At 35.4% G+C, this 26,288-nt stretch overlaps 1 protein-coding gene across 4 annotated transcripts in view; it reads left to right on the forward strand.

Moving 5' to 3' along the window:
* TBC1D32 (TBC1 domain family member 32) overlaps positions 1-26,288 on the forward strand; it is a 179,804-nt gene that overhangs the window by 46,314 nt on the left and 107,202 nt on the right. For all 4 annotated transcript variants that reach the window (XM_060030026.1, XM_060030027.1, XM_060030028.1 and 1 more), the window contains 6 exons: positions 149-289; positions 2,777-2,869; positions 7,495-7,637; positions 9,243-9,370; positions 21,510-21,711; positions 22,296-22,378. In XM_060030026.1, coding sequence (XP_059886009.1) covers positions 149-289; positions 2,777-2,869; positions 7,495-7,637; positions 9,243-9,370; positions 21,510-21,711; positions 22,296-22,378 — 790 coding nt within the window. The remainder of the gene's footprint in view (positions 1-148; positions 290-2,776; positions 2,870-7,494; positions 7,638-9,242; positions 9,371-21,509; positions 21,712-22,295; positions 22,379-26,288) is intronic.

A 26,288-nucleotide genomic window follows, 5' to 3' on the forward strand; every position in this document is an offset into this window, starting at 1 on the left:
TGGGAAACAGTAAAGAATGTTTAAAAAAACTTACACCGAGTGTCTCCATTATAGACTGCAGCCTTGTTTAATATTCAGCCTTGTTTAATGAAATAACTACTGTAAAATATAATGACATTAAAACAAATGTAATTGTTTTTCTTTTAAGGGAATAAGCAGAAAACTTTCTACTACTCAGGACAAGAATTACAATATATTTATTTCATTCACTCACTGTGCCTTTTAGGAAGATTATTGATCTATACACAAGGCAGAAAGCTATTTCCTATAAAGCTGAAGAATAGAAAAGGTAAGTGCAATTAGATACGAATATGTTCAGGTATGGTAAGATTTGTGCTATGGATTTTTAAAATTTAGAGGTTTGGCTTGGTCTCTCCTAGGGTACTGAGCAACGTACCTTTTGTTCTGCTGACAGGCTTACATATCGAAGTGTTATTATTTTTTTTTGTTTTTCAGTATGTACTTCTTCCTATATGTATAATTTTATTTTCCCTGTCTTTAATGTTTTCCTTATTTTTTCTCTGACCTTCAAAATCCTAGATATACTGGATGATCCAAATCTGGATACAGAGCTGGCAGTCCTTGTTTAAGTTCTGGTTCCCCTAAAAACTAGCTGAGATCTTTGGGCAAATCACTGAACTATTTGTTTCTTTATCTGTAAAAACTAGAATATCAGTGCTGGACTCAGGGAATATTTGAGATGATCACAGAGAAGAGGTTTGGGAATAGTATTTTATAAACTGCAAAGCCCTGTACCATATGATATATTACCATATTATTGTTACCCTAAGTCCCATTTTTAAAGTTTTCTCCTTCAGAATTCACATGCTGTTAGTTGTCTTCCTTACTTTCCTTAAAACTTTTGTCTATTCTAGGAATATAGTACAGAGTAGAGATCAGCAAACTTTGCCTGTAAAGTGCCAGATAATAAATATTTTGGGCTTTTTGGGCCACATACTGTCTCTGTTGCATATTCTTTGTGTGTGTATATATGCACACGCATGCATGTGCAAAAAAGTTAACGCATTAGGCAAGAGACCACGATCCTTAGAAAGGGCTGCTTGCAAGGCTGGACTTTGGCTGGCATCTAGGAAGTTGGATTTTTCACTGTTGCCAGAACTAATAACATTTTAGGCACAGTGAGCCACTCTTAATACAAACAATGTGTTTTAAGCTGAAAACCTGCTTTCCTTCTGGGTGTCTGGAATCCTGGTATGTATTGGGCAGAGAGTGCTTATGCATATGATCAGTCTCCAATAAAAAACTTTGCACATTGACTCTCTAATGACCTTCCTTGGTAGACAGCATTTCACATGTGTTGTCACAACTTGTTGTTGGAAGAATTAAGTGTATTCTGTGTGATTCCTTGGGAGAGGACTCTTGGACAGTTGTACCTGGTTTGCTCTTGATTTCACCCTATGTGCCTTTTCCCTTTGATTTTACTTTGTTTCCTTTTGTTGTAATAAATCATAGCTGGGGGTATTACTGTATGTTTAATTCTGAGTCTTCCTAGTGAATCTGGGAATGGTTTTGAGGACCCTGACATGTTTTACACACCTTTTAAAAATGGAAAAATCATTCTTAGCTTGCAGGCCTTACAAAATTAGGATATGATGGCTATATATTCCCATTCCTGTTATAAAGTATCTTCATTTTGAACATTTTATACTGTTTCCTAGTTGTTTTACTTAAACCTTTTCTCCATGGTTAAGTTGATTGTGAACTCCTTAAGAAAAAGTGTTTTATGTACTTTTATGTACTACTGCCATATAATCCTACGTATAGTGGGCATGCAGAGAAATGACTTTCAAGAAAAGAGCTGCCGTTGTATAGGATATTGTTAACTTTACAGAAATAGAAAGATTAATGTATATTTGTGATGTTTCAGGTGTTTAACTTAAATTTATGTCTATCATCCAACTTATTTAGCATTTTTAATTGACTTTTGACAGCAACATTTTGGCCTATCAGATGTCACAGATCATCTCAAAACTCAGTTTTGAGACATCTATCCTACTGTATTTAGTATAGGTCAGCATTCACTTTTAATTCACATGTGCTTTCACCAGAAATTTTTTATGTAAGCTTCTATAACAGGTGTTGGTAAACTACAGCCCATAGACCAAATCTGATACACTGTTCTGTATGGTTTTTGAGCTAAGATTAGCTTGTATATTCTTAAATTATTGGGAAAACTTAATGTGTGGTGGGGAAAAAATATATAAAATTCAAATTTCAGCATACATAAATTTTTTTTGGAAAATAGCCACACTCATTCATTTGCAAATTGTCTATGGCTACTTTAGTGCATCAAGAGCAAAGCTGAATCTTTGTGACAGACTGGCCACAAAGCCTACACTATTCACTATCTGCTCAAGGTTTGCTAACCTCTATTCTACAGTGCTATATAGGTAAGTTAGCTGGACCAACATGTTAAGCTGAATTTTACTGCTCCTAATTGAATAAACTGAAACAGCCCTGATCAGATTCATAGATCTTTTCTATGGTAGGTTTATATTAAATGATTGGTTCAACATAAGTGGTAAAACTACACCTTCACATAGCACCTATTGCATCATTTACCCTTGTTATCTTTTAATTTACTATGTCTGATTTATTCTTCCTGATATAATCTTGGATTATAGCCCCTTTCTCCCTAATTGTACCACGGTTTTTATGAAACCTCAGATTAGGAGGATGGAAGCTTAGTTAAAATTTTTCTAAGTTGTAAACATATGCTAGAAAATAACTTTTTTTTTTTCCTTCCTTTTTGAAGATTCAGTATCCCTTGCAGATCTGCTGGTTCTGTTTACGCAACTTATCTATTACTCACCAAGTTGTCCAAAGATGACATCACCTGGTCATTTAGGTAATTCTGCTTCTATTGTTATTATAAATAGAGAAATAGAAACCACCTAAAAATATTCTATTTTCTGGATGTTTTGAGTGATGGACCTAGTTTAGTAAAGAGGTTTCATTAAGGTGCAGCATTATTCATAAGAAATTACATTGGTCCTCCCAGATGGCTTCACAGGAGAATTCTATCAAACATTTAGAGAAGAGCTAACACTGATCCTTCTCAAACTCTTCTAAAAAACTTCATTCTACGAAGTCACCATCACCCTGATACCAAAACCAGATAAAAATATCACAAAAAAAGAAAATTATAGACCAATATCACTGATGAACATAGATGCAAAAATCCTGAACAAAATACTAGCAAACAGACTCCAACAGCACATTAAAAGGATCATACACCATGATCAAGTGGGATTTATCCCAGAGATGCAAGGATTCTTCAGTATACGTAAATCAGTGTGACACACCACATTAACAAATTAAGGAATAAAAACCATATGATCATCTCAATAGATGCAGAAAAAGCTTTTGAAAAAATTCAACACCAATTTATGATAAAAACTCTCCAGAAAATGGGCATAGAGGGAAGCTACCTCAACATAATAAAGGCCATATATGAAAAACCCACAGCAAGCATCATACTCAATGGTGAAAAACAAAGCATTTCCACTAAGATCAGGAGCAAGACAAGGATGTCCACTTGCCACTATTATTCAACATAGTTTTGGAAGTCATAGCCACAGCAGTCAGAGAGGAAAAAGAAATAAAAGGAATACAAGTTGGAAAAGAAGTAAAACTCACTGTTTGCTGATGATGTGATACTATACATAGAAAATCTTAAAGATGCCAGCAGAAAATTACTAGAACAAATCAATGAATTTGGTAAGGTTGCAGAATACAAAATTAATGCCCAGAAATCTCTGGCATTCCTATACACCAACAACGAAAAATCAGAAAGAGAAATTAAGGAAACACTCCCATTTACCATTGTAACAAAAAGCATAAAATACCTAGGAATAAACTTAGCTAGGGAGACAAAAGACCTGTATGCAGAAAACTATAAGACTCTGATGAAAGAAATTAAAGATGATACAACAGATGGAGAGACATACCATGTTCTTGGATTGGAAGAATCGAAATTGTGAAAATGACTCTACTGCCCAAAGCAATCTACAGATTTATTGCAATCCCTATCAAGCTACCAATGGCATTCTTCACAGAATTAGAACAAAAAATCTTACAGTTCATGTGGAAACACAAAAGACCCCCGAATAGCCAAAGCAATCTTGAGAAAGAACAATGGAGTTGGGGGAATCAGGCTCCCCGACTTCAAACTATACCACAAAGCTACAGTAATCAAGAGAGTATGGTACTGGCACAAAAATGGAAATATAGATCAAGAGTACAGGTTAGAATGCCCAGAGATAAACCCACGCAAATATGGGCACCTAATTTACGACAAAGGAGGCAAGAACATACAGTGGAGAAAAGACAGTCTCTTCAGTAACTGGTGCTGTGAAAACTGGACAGTTACATGTAAAAGAATGAAATTAGAACACTACCTAACACCATACAAAGATAAACTTCAAATGGATTAAAGACTTAATTGTAAGATCAGGCACTATTAAAACTATTAGAGGAAAACATAGGAAAAACACTGACATAAACCACAGTAAGATCTTTTTTAACCTATCTCCTAGAGTAACAGAAATAAAAACAAAAATAAACAAATGGGACTTAAAAGGTTTTGCACAGCAAAGGAAACCATAAACAAGACAAAAAGACAACCCTCAGAATGGGAGAAAATATTTGCAAATGAAACAATAGATAAAGGATTGATCTCCAGAATATACAAACAGCTCATGGAGCTCAAGTATCAAGAAAACAATCCAGTTATAAAATGGGCAGAAGACCTAAATAGACATTTCATCAAGGAAGACATACAGCCAAGAGGCACATGAAAAGATGCTCAAAACCACTAATTATTAGAGAAATGCAAATCAAAACTACAATGAGGTATCACCTCACGCTGGTCAGAATGGCCATTATCAAAAAAATGCTGGAAAGGGTGTGGTGAAAAGGGAACCCTCCTGCACTGTTGGTGGGAATGTAAATTGATAACAACCACTATGGAAAACAGTGTGGAGGTTCTTTAAAAAACTAAAAATAGAACTACCATATGACCCAGCAATCCCACTACTGGGCATATACCCTGAGAAAACCATAATTCAAAAAGAGACATGTACCACAGTGTTCATTGCAGCACTATTTACAATAGCCGGACATGGAACCAATCTATATGTCCATTGACAGATCAATGGATAAAGAAGATGTGGCACATATATACAATGGAATATTACTCAGCCATAAAAAGGAACAAAATTGAGTTATTTGTAGTGAGGTGGATGGACCTAGAGTCTGTCATACAGAGTGAAGTACATCAGAAAGAGAAAACTACCGTATGCCAACGTATATATATGGAATCTAAAAACAAGAAATGGTTCTGATGAACCTAGTTGCAGGCCAGGAATAAAGAGGTAAACATAGAGAATGGACTTGATGACATGGGATGGGAGGGGGAAGCTGGGGCAAAGTGAGAGTAGCATTGACATATATACACTACTGAATGTAAAATAGTTGGCTGGTGGGAAACAGCAGTGTAGCACAGGGAGTACAGCTTGGTACTTTGTGATGACCTAGAGGGGTGGGCTAGGGAGGAAGGGAGGGAGGCTCAAGAGGGAGGGGATATGGGGACATGTGTATGCATATGGCTGATTCGCTTTGTTGTGCAGCAGAAACTAACAGGGTATTGTGAAGCAATTATACTCCAATAAAGATCTATTAAAAAAAAAAGTAAAAAAAGGAAATACCTTGGTCCTGGAAGTAAACCATGAAATTTAATTTTTTTCACTGATATTTAAGGTGTATATTTTTATTTAGAACCAATTTTGCTGAGAATTCTGATGTTTAAGATCAAGATGTTCTTAAACGATATTAAGATAAGTTCGATAGGTACTAGTGTGTTCTTTATTGCTATTTTATATCCTTTATATTTTCTTGGGTGTTTTGATCAGCTTGCTTGTTTCAGCTTATATCCAGTACTTATTTTCAGGGTCGTCTTTTATTGAAGAATAAAGCAAAGGAAAACCTTTTCTTTTTTTCAGAAAAATACCTTTTAGTCTTATAACTGTTGGCTGACTTATAAAATTTTTTTAAAAATGTTAACATTTAAAAGATAACTTGTATTGATATTCAAAGGAAAAAGTTTGTTTTCAAAGTAAAACACTTAATAACAACCCGCCTCCCCCCCGCCCCCGATTTATAGACTCAGACATTCTAAACGTGGAAGTTACTTTAGAAATGATGGTACAAATTCTTAGAGGAACACAGGTGAATCACAGAAAAAAATTATTTGGGTCATATATTAGTGTTGTAATACATCTATCAATTGGTAGGTTTTATCCATGCAATTATAACGGCCTATTAGTCCTAACACCGTTTCTCATACTTTTTCTGCCTTTAAGGTATTGATATTTACATGTATAAAGTACTAGGTTAGGTACCCCTGCTACATGCTCCTACAGCATACTATGCTTCCTTTATGAAAAATATTATCCTTTGTTATAATTGATAATGTCTTGGTTTACCATCTTGTGAACTATTTGTCTTATTTACTTCTTTGTCTACGTAGTACTCAAAAGTAGCAGAAAGTTGGATGAATGAATGAATAATGGTCAGATGCTCATCAGTAGTCTCTCACTGCAAACAGCATTTCTCATCTTGAGCTGGTTAAAAAAATCACTGAACTTTTCTGTTTTCCCTTTCTGTCAAGTATTTGCTTAGTGTATTTATGGAGTATGGAATATTGTAGTATAAATTAAGAACTTTGGTGTTTTAGTCTTGTATCTTACTAGGACAACCTTACATTACTAACTTTTGTAAAGCACTGTTTTTTAAAACTTTATTATTTTCATGTAAAACACTATTTTGTTCAGTATATTAGGAGTTCAAGTGTCTGGAAATGTTAATTTATGAAACTAAAAATACCATATTTATTTTAGGGACTGTTCCCCATATTATATTTATTTGTATCTGTGTCTTCCTATATATATTTTAAAACAAAGTCTTAAAAATTCTCATTCATTTCATTGGTTTTATGGTAACATAAGAAGTATTCTAGTCTCCATTAAAGTTTCTCCTCTGCCTTCTTTTTGTCTGTGTTTTATCTTAATGACTCTAATTTTCTACGAGGCTTGACACCTGAAGACACTTTGTTCTTTTTTAAGAAAAAGAAGAAAAGTGAATACAATAAGTAAGGTGTTTGCCAGGAGGGGAGAAGTTGTAAATTTGTTTCAGACCACATTCTCACTATCAAGCAGAGCTTTAATGTCAAACAGCAAATGATCTCATGGTGTCTTTTGGTATTTATATTATCATTTACTCACTTTTATTAACTTGAAGATAAGTTAAGCTAACATTGTCTTAAGTTTAAGGTCATAATTTGGTAATAAATCATCCTTTGGGCATCCTTTAATTAACCTTGATGAGCTTTTTGGAACAGCAGTAGTTAACAGAAATAAAAGATATAATAATGTTCTAAGTTTTAATTTTCAAAAAATACTTCTTTTTTATCAGAGAATTACTCTCCTGCAAGTATGGTAACTGAAATTCTTTGTATACTCTGTGATCAAAAAGAATGTGCAATTGAATGTTTATATAACAACACTGTGATCGAGGCGCTTCTTCAACCTATTCATAACCTAATGAAAGGAACTAAGGTTAGTATTAAAGAGTCTCTTAATTGGATATTAGTGAATATTCAGTGGGACTTCTAAATTTGATAATCTGAAGTATTATACCATTTTCCCTGTAAATGTATTTTGAATCTTAGTTTATACAATCAGTTGATTTTAGTTATGACAATGTGGGGGGAAAAGTACATATAACATCTTAAACTTTTTTTGGTCAGGCTTAGATTGTAAGGACTAAAGTTACTATATTAAGCTATTTGTTTTGCAAATCTAATAAGTCTTGTGAATGTTTTGTTGTTTGTTTTAATGGCAACTGTATAGCCTTTGGAAATATTTTCCTGAAGAGCCAGCTTTGTTTTACATGAAGAACAAGTACTACTTTAGAAAAACTTATAATTATCCCAGTTCTGAACATACGTATATGTCTCTTTACAGGTTGTACAGTATATTTCCTTACATTATATAATTTAACTTTCACAGCTGAGGCTGAAAGAAGCAAATTGCGTAATGTCAGACATTTAACAGGTGGAAGAGTTGGTACCGCTACCACTAGTGCAGTCTAATATATCTCTCCACTTTTTATGACTTAAATTTCTGGGGAATGACTTAAAGCTTTATCAGTAGGCTACAGGTTTTTGCCTTTCCATGTCCGTGTTTTGTAGTGTTTTTATTAGCTTCATCTCCCTTTGCCCACCTCTCAATGGGCTGGGCAGCTGCTCACCCATTCAAGTATTCATTATTTATTGCTCATTTAGAAAACATTAAGCATTTATGTGAATGTAGTACAAAGTATGGAATTCTGGGATAGTAAGTAGATATAATGAAAGTATTTTGACCTTAGTCAACCTCAGGGAAACGAGATGAGCAGAGAAGAAACAAATAGAGCATAATACACAACTGAATATTATAGAATGCCATGAAGTAAATTGTGAAACGTAAACCACATACCAGAGCTGAGAAATGTACTCCTGAATCTTGAGCCATAGCTGTTGTTTGCTTCTTTGCTTCATACATCTATCTTTAACTTTCTGTTTTCTTTTGGCATCTTTCTTTACCAGTATGTACTGGTAAAGCTAGTTTTAGTACTTTTAAGAATCAAAAGTGGGGAAATATGATTGGTCCAACCTATGTTTTCTCATTAGATGACATCATTGGCTATTTGCCAGCCCATGAATTGGTTGTCCTTAGTCACACCTACAACTCATGACCCAACAACCAGGTGTAGGAAGGGATGGTATCCCTTAGAAGAGATGGTAGTATATTAGATACCATGTATAATAAAATTAGATTGGATATACAGGAACCCAGTGAGTGAGAAGTACAGGGCAAAGAAGAAGAGCTACTGCATTTGTCAACTAGAATTATATACATATAAAACTGTGATAGCAGCAATTTTTTCAACTGTCTTAATAATTGATTTGGGTAAAAAGTGTGTATGTATTTGCCTTATCAACTGTGCTGGTACGAGAATATAATCTAATGACACATTTAATTCAGACATTATTTCACAGCCAAACAATCAACTTTTTTTGTTGTGGTAATATAACTTTATTGGACTACATGACCACCCTTGAATGTTAGTCTGTGATATGTTAGTGTGTCTTAAAATTATATGATATATTTAATGTACAGGCTGCTCCAAATTGCTCTGAAACAGCTTTAATTCATGTAGCTGATATTTTGGCAAGAATTGCTTCTGTAGAAGAAGGACTTATTCTGCTACTTTATGGAGAAAATATGAGCTCTCCTGAAGAAAAAAGGTATGTTTCTGTTTTGAATTTGTGGAATTTTTTAGCATATTTTCTCATACCTGATTTAAAGTTTCCCAAAATTTTGTCATATATTAATGAAAATCAGGATAACTATTCTAGATATAGTTAGGTTTCCTGATCAACTGCTAATATATTAGATCATCAGAAAGTTGCAGGAGTAACCAGGATTATGGATTATACAGGCAGAGTAGGTCTTGATGTCTGCAACTTCAAAATAAGAATAGGAGGGTTCACTCTACATGGGATCTTTTTTGCTTCCTTGGACTGTACTCTTTCAACTTCTAAAGCCACACATGATTGATTTCAAGTTAACCACACAATGGAAATGCTGACTACTTCCACATCTTCCTTCTCTAACCCCTACTCTGTTCTATCTCCTGGCTTAGCCAATGGTAACATTTTGGTTATGCTTCCAGACTTTCTCTGCACCTATAATGATGCATCAAGTATATATGTTCATGTTTATAGAATTCTTTCTCATTTCAAAAATGGTGTATACATTACTCTGCAGTTTTTTTTGTGTGTAACCAAAGCATCTGCCTAGGTGAATGAAACATTTTTAATAGCTCTATGATACTTTTTTGTATGCTTTACCATAATTTATTCAAACTTCTGTCCAATTATTGGATATCAAGTTTGTTTAGGATTTTGCCTTCATAAATAACACCACAGTGAGTGTTCTTTTATCCTGTTGAAGTGGTAGATTACATTAATTAACTTTCTGAATATTGAACCAGCTTTGCGTACCTAGAATAATTGTTTTTATACATTGTTAAATTTGATTTGCTAATATTAGTAGAGGATTTTTGTCTGTGAGAGAGATTGGTCTGTAGTTTTTGTGATCTTTGGTCTTACTGTAAAATGCTGGTCTCATAAGTTAGGAAGCGTTCTGCGTCTATCTTATGGAAGAGATTTGGCATAATTTCTTAAATGTTTGATAGAATTCACCAGTGTACCTATTTGGGTGTGGTGTTTTCTGTTTAGGAAGATTATTATTTATTCTATTTCTTTAATAGATATGGGTTTGTTCAGATTGTTAGAATTTTGGCAGGTTGTGTCTTTCAAGGAATTGGTCCACTTAATCTAAGTTTTAAATTTGTGGGCATAGAGGTTTTTTTGTTTGTTTGTTTTTTGTTTTTTTTTTACAGTATTCCTTTATTACCCTTTTAAAGTCTATGGGATTAGTAGAGACGGCCCCTCTTAATTCTGATGTTAATTTGCTTCTACTTTTTTTTTTTCCGCCTCTAACCTGGCTAGAGGCTTTTCAATTTTACTGATCTTTTTAAAAGACTAGCTTTCCCCCTCTCTGTTCATTTCCTGTTTTTAATTTGACTGATTTCTGTTGTAGTTTTTATTGTCTTCTTCCTTTTGGATTTAGTTTCATTTTCCATGGTGAAAGCTTAGATTATTGAATTTTAGGTTTTCTTTCTAATATGTACATTCAATGATATAAATTTCCCTCTAAGCACTGCTTTTGCTGCATCTGACAATTGAGTTGTGTTTTCCTTTTCATTAGTTCAAAATATTTTTAAACATCTCTGGAGACTTCTTTGACCTATGAGTTATTTATGGGTCAGAGAGTATATTTTGTATGATTTATATTTTTAATTTGTTAACATGTGTTTTATGACCCAGAATGTGGTCTCTTAGTGAATGTTATGTCTTATGTGAGCTTGAGAAAAATGTATATTCTGCTATTGAAGTATTCTATACATACCAGTTATGTACTGTTGGTAGTTGGTGGTGTGCAGCTCTGTGCTTACTAGCTTCATGCTGGATCTGTCAATTACTGACAGAGGGGTGTTGAAATTTCAGACTATATCAGTGAATTCATCTTTTTCTCCTTGCATTTCTGTTAGTTTCTGCTTCATGTATTTTGATACTATTGGGTGCATACACATTAAGGATCGTTATGTCCTTTTGGAAAATTGACCCCCTTTATTATGTAATGTGCCCTTTGCATAATTTTCCTTGCTGTGAAGTCTGAAATTAATATAGCTACTCCAGCTTTCTCTTGATTGTCAGCATATGTCTTTCTTCATCCCTTTACTTTTTTTTTTTTTTTTTTTTTTTTTTGGCGGTACGTGGGCCTCTCACTGTTGTGGCCTCTCCCATTGCGGAGCACAGGCTCCGGATGCGCAGGCTCAGCGGCCATGGCTCATGGGCCCAGCCGCTCCGTGGCATGTGGGATCTTCCCGGACTGGGGCACGAACCTGTGCCCCCTGCATCGGCAGGCGGACTCTCAACCACTGTGCCACCAGGGAAGCCCCTTCATCCCTTTACTTTTAATCTATCTTTGTCATTATATTTAAAATGCACTTCTATAGATACCACATAACTGAGTCTTGTTTTTTTATCTAGTCTGACAGTCTTTCTTTTAATTGATTCTTGTCATTTAGAGTGATTTGATATGATTGGATTAATATCTACCGTATTTGTTACTGTTTTCTGTTTTGCCTTTATTCTTCCTTTTTTGTGTGTGTTCCGCACTTTTTCTGCCATCTGTTTTTTTTTTTTTTCCATCGTGTGTTTTAATCTGTTTACATCTGGGAACATACTGTCTTTCTGATAATAGTCACACAAGACCAAGGTCTTTTGTTGGGTCACCGTTTAATCCTCACAGTGGCTAAGGAGGGGGCCTCTGTGGTCATCTTCATTATATAGATGGAGACTTTGAGGCTTGGCTTTCGATAACTTTGATTTAGTGTAAGAGAAGTAGTTTTTTTCTTTTTTTTTCTTTTTGACCTATTTTGCACTAATGAAAAATTTCTTTTCTCTGCTATACAAAAGTAACACATACTCCGGACAGTGAACTTGGGAAGGAGGAACGGAGCATTAGTAACTAAATTGAGAGGCAGCACTGAGTGAGGGTTAGTCACACGAGCCCTGGTTCAGACTACTTGGGTTCACATCCTAGCTCCACCGCTCAGTCATTCCTCACCTGTGAATTAGGGATAATCAGCACTACCTGACTCACAGGGCTGTCAACACTTTAAGCCAGTTACTACATGTGAGGCAGTAAGGGTTAGTTAGCTTTTAGTGTGTGCACATGTGCCTTATAAAAAGTGGGCTTGTGCCTTGTGTTCAAGTACTTAATACGTTTTGTAGAAGGTAAGCTTTCTGAACTCCTACCTTTGAACAGAATAAATACATCTTCATAGTTGGTTGATAGCTTGGCTAGGTGGGGAGACTGGAAACATTGTTACATTGCCTCCTGCATCCACTATTGCCAAGTTCCATGGCTGAGTTTCTTTCTCAGGAGCCTTTTTTTAAAAAAATTTTTTTATAGTATCCACTACAAAGGAGTAAAGTGATGAACTTTATTTATTTACTTATTTTTGGCTGCGTTGGGTCTTCGTTGCTGCATGGGCTTTCTCTAGTTGCGGTGAGCGGGGGCTGCTCTTCGTTGCGGTGCGCGGGCTTCTCATTGCGATAGCTTGTTTCGTTGTGGAGCACAGGCTTCTAGGCGCACGGGCTTCAGTAGTTGTGGCTCGCGGGCTCTAGAGCGCAGGCTCAGTAGTTGTGGCGCATGGGCTTAGTTGCTCCGCGGCATGTGGGATCTTCCCGGACCAGGGCTTGAACCCGTGTCCCCTGCATTGGCAGGTGGATTCTTAACCACTGCGCCACCAGGGAAGTCCCCAGGAGGCTTTTTTACCTCTGAAACTTTCCAGGACCTGATGTTTCTTGAGGGTATGACTTACGCTGGGCCTTTTTTCCTTTTCTCAGGCATTAGCTGGACAATGTTAGGGAGAGGACTTGCATTCTTTGGCACAGGGGACTTTGCTTCTGTTGTGAGTTTGATCACTTTCTCTGCTTCTGTTTTCTCTTTTTGGTGCTCCTGTGAATTGGATGTTGAATATCCAGGTGTGATCCTCTGGGTCCCTTAGCTTTTCCCTCATAGTCCTGCCTTTTTGATCTTTTTCGTTACGTAGGAGATGTTCTTGGATTTATTTTGATAGTGATTTTTACTTTCTAATACTTGGTTTGATATGTTTTAAGCTTGTCAAATGGGCCAGGTTTTCCATGCCTGGCTTCCCAGATCCTGTAGTTTAGTTGGGGAGGGGCCCTTCTGTTCCAGAATGCTGACTTCAGCCCCTCTCGAACTCCCTGTCTAGTTGGGCACCTCATGGCTCTCCTCAGCTATGCCTGGCTTCCAGCTCTGAGCCTCTTAGGCTTACCTTCTTCAGAGCAGCTTCGTCCGGTAGAGCTTTATGTGATGATGGTATGTTCTAGATCTGAACTGTCTAGTAACGTTACCACTAGACACTTATGGCTGTTGAGCACTTAACATATGACTAGTGTGACAGAACTGAGTTGTAACCTTTACTTGCTTTTAAATTAAAAAAAAATTAAATGTGGTTAATGGCTATGGTATTCACCACTCTAGAGAATAAACCTTTAGTCTTTTGGCAGGATGGGGAATTGGGGCTATGGGTTGGGAGACCGTAGACTACTACTCCTGTGTTCAGCCCCACCTGCATCCTGCCCTGGGCTGTTCCTGGTGCCTGAGACCTCTGGGCTTGGGCTGTGCCTTGCTTCTGCTCAGTTCTGCAGGTCTGCTTCTTCCTGGGCTGCTCCTCAGTTACCACATGTCTCACTGCCGCTTTCCACCTCTAAGTCACTGCTGACATCTTTTAGCTATTGTTCTTCTCTTTTCCATTGTGGGTTTATATCTCTTTATTTCTTGGTCCCTGTTTTTCTGGGGCTCGGCGGGGAGGGTGCTGAGATAAGCATGTGGTCTAATCTTCCATGACTAATCCGTTTTCCTGATCTTCTATTCTTATTTGCTGTGATATTCTTCCCAAATCACTCTCAGCCCAGTAGTTAGCTGTTCTTTTCTATTGCTTGAGTTCTCTTCTTTGGGTTCAGCTTTTCATGTTATTGGTTCTTTAAGACAAAATGGATGTAGACAAGGGCTCTGCCGCTTAGTTTTTATAAGTTGGGGAGTTTCCAGCTAGACCTTTCCTGAACAGGATTTTGATCAGCAGCTCTGTGTGGACCAGTGTGGTGGGTTGATTGGCAAATTTTCTCTGAGAGAATAAGGGCATTGCTGGGAATTTTCTATTGAGGACATTTCAGATGCCAGAATTAAGAAGACTTTTATCTTAGGAGCTCACTTCTCTCTCTGGAGAAGCCTTCACTTTCCCTAAACATTTGTTCAGAATTCTGCCTTGGTATAAAAGCTGCTCATGCTTCTGAGGTGAGTGTGGGGCAGGGGCAGATCAGACTCCTCCCCACTTTGGGCCCCACTGCATTTGCTGACTCTGAGCTCAGAGCTCCATCATGGGCTCTCCGCTTCTGCATTCCAGGCAGGGTTTTTATACTGTGGGTTCCTCTGCCTCTGTAATCTGGAGCTGCTCCCTCCCTGTCTGCTTTCTCCCAGAAGTCTTTAAAACCTCTTTCTCTTCCCATTCTTGCCATTGTTCAGGGGTTTTCCCTTTTATACAACTGTATTCTTATTTTACTGGGCTCTCATGAGCAATGGGAGGCAGATGTGTATGGACACCTGCGTATACCTTCTTTGGCTTTAATTGAGCTGAGCATTTTATGATTCAGTCTTCTTCTTTCCTAGCATATCAATTATACTTTTCTTTTTCTTTCTTTTTAGTGGTTGCCCTTACATTTGTAATACATATTTACAGCTGAATTAGCTGTAACTACTGGTTTTAAATCTTCTTTCAAATAACACTATACCACTTAACAGGTAGTGCAAGAACCTTATAAGAATACTCGCAGCTCCTCCTTCCTATCCCTTATAACTTTGTTGTCATTTCACTATTCCATAGGTATAATCATCAAATACTTGTTTGCAATCATTATTCTGAAAAAACTTATCTATTAGGTCAATTAGTAATACACGAAAAATTTGTATTCTTTATGAAGTACCTTATATACTAGGCTTTTTTAAATTTCAAAGTAGACTGCCCTAAAAATGGTATTGCTGGGTCAGAGCAGCATGTATATTTTATATTTCATGGGTACTACCAGATGATTTTCCAATGTTGTAGGATTTTACCTTCTTGCTGGCAGTGTGTGAGAAGCATGAAGAGTACCCTTCTTTCCATATTCTTGTCAAGACTACATAATCAGTTTGACTATATTTTGGCAAGCTAATGGATGAAAGACCTTGTTTTGATTCATATTGTCCAACTCTTGTGTTTGAGCATCTCATTGCTCCTACGGAGATATGGTTTTTGGCTATTTCCATTTCTTTTTTTTTTTTCAGTTTACTTTTTATTTTTAAAAATTTTATTGGAGTATAGTTGCTTTACAATGTTGTGTTAGTTTCTACTGTACAGCAAAGTGAATCAGCTATATGTATATATATATCCCCTGTCTTGGATTTTCTTCCCGTTTAGGTCACCACAGAGCACTGAGTAGAGTTCCCTGTGCTATGCAGTGGGTTCTCATTAGTTATCTATTTTATACATAGTATCAGTAGTGTGTATATGTTAATCCCACTCTCCCAATTCATCCCACTTGCCCCTTTCACCATGGGTATCCATACGTTTGTTCTCTACGTCTTTGTCTCTATTTATGCTTTGTAAATAAGATCGTCTATACCAATTTTTTCAGATTCCACATATATGTGTTAATGTACGATATTTGTTTTTCTCTTTGTGACTGACTTCACTCTCCATCCACATCTCTACAAATGACCCAATTTCGTTCCTTTTTATGGCGGAGTAATATTCCATTGTATGTGTGTACCGAATCTTCTTTATCCATTCCTCTGTTGATGGACATTTAGGTTGTTTCTACGCCCTGCCTATTGTAAATAGTGCTGCAGTGAACATTGGGGTGCATGTGTCTTTTTGAATTATGGTTTTCTCTGGGTATATGCCCAGTAGTGGGATTTCCGGGTCACATGGTAGTTCTATTTTAGTTTTTTTAAGGAACCTCCATACTGTTCTCCATAGTGGTTTGTATCAATTTACATTCCCACCAACAGTGAAAGAGGGTTCCCTTTTCTCCACACCCTTTCCAGCATTTATTGTTTGTAGATTTTGTGATGATGGCCATTCTGACTGGTGTGAGATGATATCTCATTGTAGTTTTGATTTGCATTCCTCTAATAATTAGTGATGTTGAGCAGTTTTTCATGTGGTTGGCCATCTGTATGTCTTCTTTGGAGAAATGTCTATTTAGGTCTTCTGCCCATTTTTGGATTGGGTTGTTTGTTTCTTTTGGTATTGAGCTGCATGAGCTGTTTGTATATTTTGGAGATTAATCCTTTGTCCATTGCTTCGTTTGCAAATATTTTCTCCCATTCTGAAGGTTGTCTTTTCATCTTGTATATGATTTCCTTTGCTGTGCAAAAGCTTTTAAGTTCCATTTGTTTATTTTTGTTTTTATTTCTGTTACTCTAGGAGGTGGGTCAAAAAAGATCTTGCTGTGGTTTTTTTATGTCAAGGAGTGTTCTGCCTATGTTTTCCTCTAAGAGTTTGATAGTGTCTGGCCTTACATTTAGGTCTTTAATCCATTTTGAGTTTATTTTTGTGTATGGTGTTAGGAAGTGTTCTAATTTCATTCTTTTACATGTAGCTGTCCAGTTTTCCCAGCACCAATTATTGAAGAGGCTGTCTTTTCTCCATTGTATATTCTGGCCTTCTTTGTCATAGATTAGGTGACCATTGGTGTGTGGTTTTATCTCTGGGCTTTCTATCCTGTTCCATTGATCTGTATTTCTGTTTTTGTGTCAGTACCATGTTGTCTCGATTACTGTAGCTTTGTAGTAGAGTCTGAAGTCAGGGAGCTGATTCCTCCAGCTCCTTTTTTATTTTTTCTCAAGATTGCTTTTGCTATTCGAGGTCTTTTGTGTTTCCATACAAATTGTAAAATTTTTTGTTCGAGTTCTGTGAAAAATGCCGTTGGTAATTTGATAGGGATTGCACTGAATCTGTAGATTGCTATGGGTAGTATAGTCATTTTCACAATATTGATTCTTCCAATCCAAGAACATGGTATATCTCTCCATCTATTTGTTTTGTCTTTGATTTCTTTCATCAGTATCTTATATTTTTCTGCATGCAGGTCTTTTGCCTCCTTAGGTAGGTTTATTCCTAGGTATTTTATCTTTTTTTTGCAGTGGTAAATGGTATTGTTTCCTTAATTTCTCTTTCTGACCTTTCATTGTTGGTATATAGGAATGATTCATTTTCATAGCTTCAGCCCACTTTTTTAGTTTGATTTTTTTTCACCAACTCTGAGTTACGTATACACACAGTGAACATACAAAGCTTATTATAAAAAGTTCCTTTCTTGTTCTCCAGAGGCAGCTACTTTTGGCTGCTTTAGATGTTTCCTTTAGAGCTTACATCTAGATCATTAAATAATGCACTTATAATACTTTTAGATTTTAGTTTAACGTATTATTCATTGACTTATTACAATGATTTATATCTCTCTCTCCTTATCTCCCCCAGCCCACCTGCATGTACAACACTTAGTCTCTCCCTTCCCTCTATCAGTGCAATATAGTTGAGCCAATAGTCTTGGTTGGAATCATACTGTGTCTACCCTACCATGAGCAACCTTCACAGCCCAGCCATATCATTACTTTCACAACTTGTTTTCTTTGGAGTTAGTTTTATTTCTTTTGTTGGCATTAATTTTCAGTGTACTTAACTTTCCTAACTAATTATATCTTCTCTCAGTATATTCAAATGCTAGACAAATTCTATCAATTTTTATCAAAGACTTTTTTAGCCTTCTGATCTACTTTATTCAGACTAATTCCTGGCTTGGTCTGGTGCATAGCTTTTATCCTTGTAATGACCTTTATCATCACTAGGATGACTTTTTCCCCACCTCCTCTGGAAGCTTTTCAGTCTTCTGTTGCCTGTTAGTATTCTGAAATTTTATGATGTTTCTTGATGAAGTTCTATTCTTAACCTATTTGATGGACTTTTTTAATCTGAAGATTTATGTCTTTCAGTTTAAAAAAAATAGTTGGATTTCATTTCTTTTTTGTGTCTTTGTTTTTACATAATATGACTTTATTCATATATGTGAAAAATAGACAAATTCATAGCAACAAAGTGAATTTGTGGTTGCTGGGCGCCAAAAGTTGGGGCAATGATCTTCTGTTTTCTCTTAAACTCTCATTGGGATTTAGACTTCCCTATCTGTTCTATGCATTTTTTTTTTTTTTTTTTTTTTTTTACTTCCTAGCAAATTGCCTCAGCTTGCTTTATTTTAAGCACTTCTACTGAAATTTTTATTTCTACTTCTTTTTTAAGAGTACATTCTTACTCTACTGCCCTATTTTAATTTGTTTTTTTATTTTATGTGAGTTTTAAAGGTTACTTTACATTTACAGTTATTACAAAATCTTGGCTGTATTCCCCATGTTGTATAATACATCCTTGAGCCTGTCTTACACCCAGTAGTTGTTTGTACCTCCCACTCTTCCACCCCTACATTGCCCCTCCCCCTCCCCACTGGTAACCACTAGTTTGTTCTCTTATCTGTGAGTCTGCTGCTTTTTTGTTATATTCACTAGTTGTATTTTTTAGATTCCACATATAAGTGATATCATACAGTATTTGTCTCTCTGTCTGACTTATTTCACTTAGACTAATGCCCTCCAAGTCCATGGATATTGATGCAGATGGCAGAAGTTCATTTGTTTTTATGACTGAGTAGTATTCCACTGTGTGTTTGTGTGTGTGTGTGTATATATATATGTGTGTGTGTGTGTGTATGTATACACACACACACCACATCTTTATCCATTCATCTGTTGATGGACACTTAGGTTGCTTCCATTGTAAATAATGCTCCTATGAACACTGGGGTGCATATACCTTTTCAAATTAGTGTTTTTGTTTCTTTTGGATATATACTCAGGAGTGGAATTGCTGGGTTATATAGTAGTTTTATATTTAATTTTTTTGAGAAACTCTGTATGGTTTTCTACAGTGGTTGCACCAATTTACATTTCCCACCAGCAGTGTTCCCTTTTCTCTACATCCTCACCTCTACATCCTAACATTTGTTATTTGTGTTCTTTCTGATGATAGCCATTCTTACAGGTGTGAGGTGAAATCTCATTGTGGTTTTGATTTGCATTTCCCTGTTGATTTAGCAGTGTTGAACATCTTTTCATGTGCCTATTGGCCATCTGCATTTTTTCTTTGGAAAATATGTCTATTCAGTTCTGCCCATTTTTGAATCTGGGTTTGGTTTGTTTTTGATGTTGAGTTGTATAAGCTGTTTATATATGTTGGATATTAACCCCTTATTGGTCATATCATTTACAAATATCTTCTCCCATTCAATAGGCTGTCTTTCATTTTATTGATGGTTTCCTTTGCTGTGCAAAAAGCTGTTTTGTTTAATTAGGTCCCACTTGTTAATTTTTGCTTTTATTTCCTTTAGGAGATGGATCAAAAAAAATATTGCTATGATTTTATGTCCAAGAGTGTTCTTACTAGCATCCTATTCTTGTTTCATGAGTGTAAGTTCTTCTTACCTCTGTGAAGGTAATGAAGTTTTCATTTGTCATTGTATTTTTCTGTTCAAATAGACTTTTGTATTTGTTATCTTGGTCTCTGACTTTTTAAATCAGGTTTCTTCAAGTATATTAAAGTTAGTAAAAAGCTGCTTGAAACTTATGCAGGGAAGTGTGACTTGTCACTTGTGGCCTTTGCTGAAGGGGAACCTTGCCATGGTATTGTTTGAGGAACCTTTAATGTAAGTATCTTTAGTCTTGTCTTTGTTCTGGTCAGAGTCCATGAAGAAGGCTCTTACAGTTAGCTGCCTGAAGAGAGTATAAGCCTAGTGAGAGAAGACCACTGAATGCAAAAGGTGATGGGTCTCAAGCTTTAGTATATAAAACTTGATTAAATCCTGTGCTGCTTGCTGTCAGTTTTAATCTCTGCCTAACTTCCAAGAGGTACAGGGGTGACTACCTGGAACGTGAAAAGAATCTGGAGGTCAAATTCCTTCTTAAATTGAGTTTCAGGCATCTCTATTTTAAGACCCACTTCTACCCCCAATTATAGAGATTTTTGGTGCCACCAATTTGAGTTTTTTGAGAGGTTCTATGAGATCATGTTGATTCCATTTTCTACACTGTGGCTGATCATTCAGTTTTTCTAGGCTCTGAATTATTCTTTTATTCTAGGTTCCAAACTTTGTTACTATCATATCCTTTTTTTTCTCCTTGTCCTTGACGGCTGCAAGAGCCTTCTGAAAATTTTGTTTACTTTTACATTTTAATATTTCAGCAGGGAGCAGATGTGAATGTATGTGTTCAATCTGACATAGTTAACCTGGAAGTCTTTTTCTTATCCATATATAACAATTCTTTTAAAATTATGAAGACTAACCCTTTGTTATGAGTTCTAAGGTTTCTTTTTATTGTCCAGCACTTCTCTATTTAAGTTTTTTTCTGCTACGTAGACATCCTTTAATTGTATGTAGTCGTTTTTCCCAATCATTATCCTTATGATTTCTAGATTTTTTTTTAAAGTGTCTCCCTCACATTGAAGTTAAACAGATAAAGCATAAAACGTTAGAACTTCTTCTGAATCCTCATTGTGCAGTGGTGAAGAGTTTCTAACTTTATTAGCGAAAACCTGGATATATCTCAGATGTCCAACAATAAGAGGCTAGTTGATTAAATTATGTTTATACAAAGGAGTACTTAGCAGCTGTAAAAAGGGGATGAGGAATTTTTTATGTACTGCTATAGAATTATCAGAATATATGAAGTAAAAAATAAAACAGAAGAATGTTTATAGAATGCTACCTTTTGTATAGTAGGATGGAATATGAATAAATACAATTATATTTGCTTTTTCAAAAGGGAATGAGAAAAGAATAAGCTAAAAAGTAATAGTTTTAGAGGAGGGGAAGAAGTATATGGATCGGGAGGTATCGGTATGAGACATCTGGGATTTATTCCTTGATTGTACCTAGGTTAAACTTAGGAATCATGTATCTGTTTCATATACTAAATGTTAAAGTTAAAAAGTAGAATTAAAAAAAAATTCAAACAAATGGAAATAAGTGAACTTAACTACCAAACAGTCAAGTTAGTGATATACCCATGCAGAGAAAAGCAGTTCAGTCAGATTAGGTCACTTGAAGTACATTGCTTTTAGGTATCATCTTTTAGTCCTACAGGTGCTCATATAATTGCCCAGTTTTCGAAAAAAGTTCTTGATGAAGATATTTCTATTTTTCCTGGATCGGAAATGTTTCCTGCGGTTAAAGGAGCTTTTACTTCTGTGTGTCGTCAAATATATGGTACATGTGAAGGCTTGCAGGTTTTAATTCCTTATAGTTTGCATGAATCTATAGCAAAGGCATGGAAGAAGGTAAGTATTTTCAAACTTTTTTTCTTCTCTTCAAATCTTTATTTCAAATACGGTCACTATTGTAATATCATACTACAGTTAAAATATTTTACTGGAGCAAATATGACGACTTTAGCACCACAGTAGTCCAGGGGACATAATGCTTTCTTATTTGGCACAACATGACTTCAGTACATCCTCTCCCCATAGCACAAAGCTCTACGACCTAACTGGGCACTACAAAGTCTTTTCTTCTGAAAAGAGAGCCTTTGAATAAATTGTCTCTGCATACACTGACCCTTTGGAAGTTATTTCTGAGCAATTTTTACAGATACCTGGGTTTTTGTTGCATATACTGGAGATCATAATGTAGCAACAGTCAAATATAGTATATATGACATATAGTATATGTCAGTATCTTCCCCCCACCCCATTTATATGCTTCATTTATGAAATACTTTACATTATAGTTAAGAATTAAATAACTTAAAATTTGCAGGTAATTTAATTTTTAATTACATTGAGTTAAATATAAAAATGTTGCATGAGAACTTATGAATAACACTATCAGTAAAAAAAAAAAATGTAAATTTGTTATATTTTAGACAAGTTTGCTATCAGAAAGAATTCCTACTCCAGTACAGGGTTCTGATTCTGTTTCTTCGAAAAGCCAGGAATCCCAGAACATGTAAGTAAATCTGTTTTTTCACATTTGCTGAAATAATTTCAAAATGAGAAATGTAATAGAATACTGTGGCAAAAACATTTTATAGGAAGCTAGATGTATATATATATATATAATATAGGTTCAAGGAAAAGTACACCTAGGAGGAACCTTAGCAATCATATATACTTGTACCTTTTAAAAGAAGAAAAAATAGCAATATTTATTATACTTCAACCTGTATTTACATTTTGGGTTAGGAAATGTGACATGTTGTAGTGTTTCCAGAAAACTTGGAGAATTACCAAATACTAAAATTGGAAATTCAGTAGAAGTAGAATGTTTTCAAATGCCAGTGAAGTCCATTTACATTTAAACTATAACTTTCCAAAATGTGGGGTACATTTTAGATTTTGGCATTGGAGAATTATTTAAATCAGTATTTGTAGTAATTTTTTAATTTAGATGTTTCCATGTTGTTTTCACAAATATCAGTAGGATATGGAGTCAGATTAATGGGGAATATTTATATATATTTTAAATTAAGATCTGGTGATGTATTCCTGGAGTCTCTTTTTAATTGAGTGTTGGCATAATCTACAAAGATAATTAGAACTTTAAGTGATGTTTAGTTAAGAGAAATTTAAAAAGTCACCATTTTTCTTTAGGTAGGCATAGTTTAACTCAAAAACAAAAAAATCAAACAAAGCCTTTTACATTTCCTTAATGATTAACAAATAGTTAATTTTCTAAAAATCAGTTATAGTTTTTTTTTCTGATATAGTTGTGAAACTTAAATCAACTGCCATCTTTTTCTTTGCGTGAGGGGGTGAGTAACAATGTTGCTGCAATTCATTTTTCAGGTAATTTCTAGGCCTGTTTTCTTCGATCTATGATTTATCATTTTCATTCATGCATTCATTTTCTACTCATTCATTCAGCCATTTATTGGACCGAGTACTTTGCTGAGTTCTGAGTATACCTATATACCTTAGAGAACTTATTGTGTAGTGTAAGATACAAATAAGTTAATACAGTGCGTCAATGTAGCATGCTAAATTTATGATAGGGGGTCATCAGGGTCCTTTGGGAGCTAACTTGGGGAAATCTTTCCCCAAGAAGCAGTTATTAAACTAAGTTAAAATGGATACATGGATATTAACTGTCTAAAAAGGGGAGAACATTATTTCAGGTGGAAGAGATAGTGTGGTCAACAGACTAGCAGTGAGAGAGAACATAGTCAATGTATTTAACACGTTTTACTGTCAGTAATATTTTTAGATTCTGATGTTAGAGTCTGAGGTAACTAATAAATTATATGTCACTCCTCTTCTGTGTTGTAAACCAATTAATAGAGATAAAGAAGTCAAGGAAATCAAAACACTGAATAACATAGGCTTCCCAAGATCGGAAGAATTAGACAGATTTACCCTTCTTTCACTATCAGCAGTGGATAGGCTTCCATCACCCCCAGAGGCAGAGCTTACAAAGATCAAACTTAACCATGTAGTAGAACCAAGCAGACTGTGTGCTTCCTATAGGTAGCTGGGTCACAAAGAAGTGGTGGACAGGCATTGCCTAGCCAATCATGCTTAGGTCATCCTACAAATTTCCTAAGTCCCTTCTTCAGTGGGGAGGAGTGAGTGATTAGGTGGAGAGAGGCAAGCAGTGTTAAACTGGGGAATGTGCTCCATGTGTAAACTTGATGCTAGAGGAAAAGGAGGTTCCTTCAGTATCTGATATTACTGTCTTAGAAACAAAGGTTTAATAGTTTTTGCTAAAATAGAACTGTTTTCATTTTTGTCATCAAAATCAAATGATCTCATGGAGTTGTTGAATATCTTCTGCATTGATTGAAAAGTTGGTATGAGATGGGCATTATTTGTTCCATTGTAGTTTGGTAAAACTTGAGAACAAAATCATTTTGGCCAGTTAACTAGACTAGCTTGTCTCCAGCATGTAGCAGGTGCTTGATAGCTTGGTTGAATTAGTGAATGAATAACATTTCTCCTACCACCAGGCACTAGTTTCTAAATAAGGACAGTGATGGTAAGACTGAGATCTTAGTCTTACTGAGTAGGGTAAAATGAAGAGTAAGTTGTTATAATCTATATTTTTGAGCCTCTGACAGGCTAATGTTAGGCATTTTGACCTTACTTTCTGACAGTATATGTTGGAGATTTCCTCTCCATCCTTTCATTTATTGGTGCTTACAATACTATAGAGAAGATAGAAGCTGCTTTGTAGTCATCATAGGGTATGTCTTAAATCTAGACTTTGAAATGCAACCCCAGATGAAATTTCTACGAGGCTAGTTTGATATTGGTGATTGCAGTGACTGCAAATTACTTAGGGGCCATCCTTAGGGTGATGGTAGAGAAGAATGTAATCACAAAAAAACCAATGATGCCCAACCTGCCCCAACCAATTACCAAGGGACCTTTGGTAAAACTAGATGTTGAAGTAACGGGGGAATCTTTGATCTGCAAAAACAGCCTATGATCCCAAAGAAATAAACACCTAAAGCTTAATTGCCATGAGAGTGTCTGTACTATACACTCTATAACATCTAACCATTCAAAAAATGGAGTTCTCATAAGCTAATAAAGCAGTGTGATTGTTGCCTATTGTCCTGGGGGAAGGGTTCTCCAAGGATGATAAACAAATTCAGTAGCTTAGATCTTCCTTCTGTTTTGAAACATTGAGTATCTTCACTATAATTTGAAGGGAGAATTAAATGCTAGGTTAATAGGAGAAACAATAAGCTAAAGTATATTAACTTTCTCAGAATTATATGACACAACCTGTAAGTTTTTCACCTGTGTTTTTACTTGGGGGGAGTCAGGGTAGACTTTTTAAAAATAATTTCTTTAATGGCTAATAGTTCATTCAAGGTTTTTATCTCTGCTTGAGTGACTTTTGCTATATTTTCTAAAAAACGTATTTTTTTAATCAATATTTACTTTTTTGGTGTTAATTTGTACAAAGTATTCTTGTGATGTTAAAAAAAATTCTTTACCTGTAGTTACTTCTCATTTTTTGATACTTAGTATTTTTTGCTGCCCCCCCCCCACCAATTTATTTTCATTAGTTTATGCAAAGACCAGTTTTTGATTTTGCTAATGTTCTCTTTCCCTCTCTATCTTCTCTCCTTCCCTCACTTTAGTAGTACAGGAAAACAAGTGAAAGGGGATTGAGAATGGATATTAAAAGAAGGAATCTACATCAGCCATTCTAACTTTAATACATTTTGATATGTAGTACTTTCATTATTAAGCTCTTATAAATATTGGGAAATTTGTATCTTGATTTTACTCTTTAAATCCATGAAATATTTGGAATACATTTAAGTTTCCAAACATAGTTTGTTTGTTTTTTACTACTATATTTTACTGTTGACTTCTAATTCATTTCTGTTCTTTTCAGAAAATATAGATTGTATAATATGTATCCTTTTAGGTTGGTTGAGATTTTGTGTTGTAGTACAGGGTCAATCAAAACAAAAATCTGTCCTTGCTTGAAAAGACTATTTTATGTTTTTTATTGGAAGTAGAGATATTCTAAGTTTTTAATATTTCCACCAATATTTTGTTTTTTCTGCATATGTATAATCATTCACTATAAAAGTTGATTTGTCCATTTCTTTTGTAATTCTGGGGTTTTGTTTTACATACTTATATTTTATGCTATCAGGAACATAATTCACTGTTTCTTGGGAACTTTTTATTTATATAGTATTTCATTACTGCTTTGCCTTAAGTTTTATCCTGTATGTTACTAATATTGCTAAATGTACTTGGCTTTAGTTAGTATTTGCAGAGTACATGAGTTAAGAATGTGTCTGATTGCAGATAGCTCAGTAAGACTTTCTTTTTCTCATAAAGCAAGAAGTCTCATGGAATACTATCCAGGCATTGACTTACTGATGTGGTTT

Source organism: Delphinus delphis, chromosome 14 (genome assembly GCF_949987515.2).
Source record: "Delphinus delphis chromosome 14, mDelDel1.2, whole genome shotgun sequence".
In the NCBI taxonomy this organism is placed as follows: domain Eukaryota; kingdom Metazoa; phylum Chordata; class Mammalia; order Artiodactyla; family Delphinidae; genus Delphinus; species Delphinus delphis.